General features: G+C 42.7%; 1 protein-coding gene across 1 annotated transcript; it reads right to left on the reverse strand.

The window, feature by feature from the left end:
• Positions 1 to 441: 441 nt before the first annotated feature.
• Positions 442 to 3,494, reverse strand: LOC123966195 (the record flags this gene model as incomplete). Its single annotated transcript, XM_046042395.1, has 3 exons — positions 3,403 to 3,494; positions 2,820 to 3,191; positions 442 to 705 (listed from the first exon to the last, which is right to left on the reverse strand). Coding segments are annotated over exons 1-3 (688 nt in total), but the record flags the coding sequence as incomplete, so codon positions are not given.
• Between the last annotated feature and the right edge of the window lie 732 nt (positions 3,495 to 4,226).

Below are 4,226 nucleotides of genomic sequence, written 5' to 3' on the forward strand. Positions count from 1 at the left end.
ATCGGTCCCTCCTGGACTTAGCGGGCCTGACGCTGACCCTGCATATTTAAACCAGCTGATTCTGTCCTGCAGCTGAGCGGGATGCAGCAGCTTGTGTCTCAGGGTCTCGCCTGACGTCCTCCATGTGTTTCTGCCACTCTCCACTTCCCACACTGTTCTTCAGTAGATGATTTCCTTTATGTTAGACCACAACGCTGCACCTTCTGCTGAACAGCTTCCCCGCTTTGGTGAAGATGCTCCGGATCCTGGTCTTCACGGTCCGGTTGAGACTTGGCTCATTTGTGATACGTCTTCTAAGCAAGGAAGTGAGTTTGCTGACGTGTGACATCGTTTAGCAGGAAACAATCACACTCAGATGACACAAAAACTCCATCTGACGTAACGTTGCTTTAAGTTAACAGTATATTTACATTTCACCAGATAAAAACTGGGCAAACAAACCTTCTTCCTCCACCTGCAGGCTGTACGGCAGGGAGAGGCTGCTGCTGCTGCTGGTCTTCAAAACACAGGTGTAGTTCCCAGAATCCCCTGCAGTCAGGGGGCCGAGCTGGAGGGCGGGGCCAGACTCTGAGAGGGCGTGGCCATCTCTGAACCAGGTGACCTCCAGTTGGTGGAAGGTACAGAGTGCAGTGCAGTACAGAGTGACGGTTTCACCTCTTCTCAGCTCTCTGTCTCCTCTGGAGCTCTTTATCTGCATCTGAACATCTGAACGAGTTTAAAATACATATTTATTGTAAAAGTCCTTTACTCACATTCAGCACATCGGTGTGAGGGATGTGATGTTTAATACGTGTGAGAGCTTGAAGTCATTTAAAGTCACTCACTGATGTCTTCAGTTAGTTTATTTGTAGAGCTGAATCAATTAGTTTGAAATAGTTTTGATAAAGGATTTATTATAATTTGTTTTTTAAGCACTTGAATGTCTTCTCTGACAGTAAACTGAACATCTTTGGGTTTTGTTTGCTGGTCGGACGAAACAAAAGATGATTAGACGTCAGTTTGAACCGTTTTTTTAAGATTTTCTGATATTATTGAGAAAATAACCAGCAGATTAATCAATAATGAAAATGATCGTCAGCCTTTTGATTTGACAGCACTTTAACCATCTTAGTAGCAGTAGTTGCAGGGGCGACTGTAGCTCAGGAGGTAGAGCGGGTGGCCCGTTAATCGGGAGGAGGGCGGTTCAATCCCCGGTGCTTTGAGTGAGTAGAAAGGTGCTATACAAATACGGAGCAGTTGTCAGAATTAGAATCAGAACCACCAATTATAGAAAGTTGGTCAGTAGGAAATATAAAGAAAGCATACAAATTAAAACTATAAATATGTAGAGTATTTTTCAGTATATGACAGAAGTGTAATGAGTGAATATTGATAATCAGTATTGGTGGAACGTTTTAAAACGTATTAAGAATATTACACATTACGTCGAGTATTGCACTACAAGGTCCTGTTAATGACCAAGAGTTTGAATGTTTAACGCTCTGAGGGAGGAGTTAAAGAGGTTGATGGCCATGAGCAGGAATGACTTCCTGCGGCGCTCTGTGGTGGATGTTGGAGGGACGAGTCTGTCACCAGAAGTCCTCCTGTGTCTGATCAGCACGTCATGGAGCGGGCGGGAGACACTGTCCAAGAAGACGCATAGCTTGAAGAGAGAGGAGGGTAGTAGCGATGTTGTTATTAATACTGGCTCTAGTACCAGCAGAAGCAACCGTCCGACAGGCGTTCAGTCGGACCAACACGGTGGACCGACTGACCGTCACTGCCGTCGCAGAGCCGTGCCGCTAAAAACAGAAGGGATGTCACGATACCTGAAATTTAGTAGTCGATACAGATACCAGTCAAAATAAGACCAAAACAATAAATCCCATCTACTTTACTCCTTTAATAAAAACATTTGAACAAACAACAGCTGTGAAAGCTGTGAGAGGAAGTCCAGCACAGATGAGAGGTGGATCGATGTCAATATAGTCATAAATGAGCTTTGCACTGGGCATATTTAATTATTAAATTAATTACTTAGTTTCTTAACTTTTCTTTACCATCTCTCAGGTGTGAAATGTTTAAGGGTGGTCTCTAATACTGGCAGTTGTCTGAGAGTTTTATATGGAATAAAAATAACATTTATTGATGATTGAAATGGATCATATGTCACCTTTCAGACGGTCCCTAAGTCCTCCTACAGGAACAGGCGCGTTGGACAGACGTTCAGTTGTTAGAGCTGCAAACTGCATCGTTATCTTTGGTGATTTTTTTAGGTGATCAAACTGTGAAACGTCTGCCTGAATCCGCTCTCTGACTGGGAGAAATTGAGGCTTAGACACAGAGCTGTTGAAGGAAGCAGCCGTGAAACTAACTTCTCTTCGGTTTCCATACAGAACTCTTTTCTATTGGACGAGTCGAGGTGCAGCTCTTCCACGTGTCCGTCAGTACCTAGCAGAACGAGTACTGACACGTTTTCACAATTTTGGTAGCGAAGTATCTGTTCTCGTGATAAGTTTTATCTGCTGCATACCTGTTGTAATTTTTAATGTTTCCTTTGAATTATTTCTAGTCTTTAGTTTTTATCTTGTTTATATTTTCGCTGTAAAGCAGGTCTGAACCAGCAGCGCTCGCCGCTCATTCCAGCCTCTGAGGTGAGAGGCGTTTAACCGACAGAAGATCCTGTGGTTTTTTGCTCTGAGCAGCTTTTAGCTGTGACTGTTTATAACTGTGTGAATATGAACAGGCTGTTTCTGACTCAGCGCTACATAAAGGTTGAACAGAATATAAATGATTATTAATATTCGCTGCTGATGTTTTTTATCATGTGATGCTCTTACCAGAGACTGTGACGTTCACTCCTGGTTGTCCAGTAAAATGTGCTCTGCTGTCATTTGCAGCCATTCTGAAGCGAAGAGTTGCCTCGTCTTTCTTCTGTACATCTGTGATCTGTAAAGTGCAGTTTCCCTTCTTGTCTCCCAGGTATTTGTAACGAGGGTTGTTGTTTCCTGAACTGCTGTCAAACACAGACGGGGTAGAGCCCTGACAAAACTGATGGTTCTGGCACCAGACGACTCTGATGATCTCTGTAGAAACTTCTCTTCCATCCTGAACGACAGACCTCTGAGGTGTGAAGGTGCAGAGGAGGGTGACGGTCGATCCTGTCACAGCACAAACAGGAGCTGGATAGTTCACACTCTGACCCACAGCACCTGAAACAACACAGCGCAGTGACGACGGCTGAGTTAGAAGATGCAGAGAGAGACAGTTAAAGTGTCGTCCAGCACTGAAACAGAAAACAGAAGAACAGTTTCAGAGCTGCATGATCTTGTTTCTGGATTTGATCAGTTTGATGGGAAAAATATCAGTAAAGACGTGTAGCGTTTGAGAAAACATTAACGTAACATAAAGTCCATGTCTTACCAGTCAGCATTAACAGGAAGCCCCAGGGAACCTTTTTGTCCCAAACTGCCATCCTTAGGTTTTTAATTGATTAAACTTTCTTCTTGTTCAAATGATCAAACTGCAGCAGAGCTGACAAAGACACCGACTGACTGTGAAACTCAGAGGCTGCTATAAATGTCCATGTGGTCACTTACTCACTTCCCCTTTATTTTCTCTGGAAGTCTTTTAACCTGCTGTTACAAAATATCTACACTTTACTGTGTCACTGTGTTCTTCTTTCAGATGTGTTAAGCAGGCTACAGACTCTTTTAATGTCGTTCAGAATTTTTCAAAGTAAAAGCTCAGTTCAACTCCAATACTGCATTACGGCTTCTTGTGCTTTTATTTTGTAGGCAAAGCCACTAAAGAGGAAGTGATTATGTGAGTAACTGTTTTCCATGTTGACAGTCAGTGGCCAAGTGACAATAACATTAGGTTTTACTGAAGAATTATGTAAATATAACTGGTTGCAATTCACGACCCTCACCACTAGATGCCGCTAAATCTCACACACTGATCCTTTAAGACGCGTCAGAGCTTGAAGTCAATTAAAGTCACTCACTGATGTCTTCAGGTAGTTCATTTGTGGAGCTGAATAAATTAGTGGATCGACATAAAATTAAAGTGGACTAATTTGGAAAAACATTTATAAAAATAATTCATCAATTAATGGTTCTCCGATCAGGGTTTTTGGTTTCGACTGACCACACACACACACACGCTGTCATATCGAAGTTGCCATGTAGGGCTGCATGATTTGGAGAAAGTCATATTGCGATTATTGTGGACAATATTGCGATTTG

Source organism: Micropterus dolomieu, unplaced genomic scaffold, assembly GCF_021292245.1.
Source record: "Micropterus dolomieu isolate WLL.071019.BEF.003 ecotype Adirondacks unplaced genomic scaffold, ASM2129224v1 contig_12885, whole genome shotgun sequence".
Lineage (NCBI taxonomy): Eukaryota > Metazoa > Chordata > Actinopteri > Centrarchiformes > Centrarchidae > Micropterus > Micropterus dolomieu.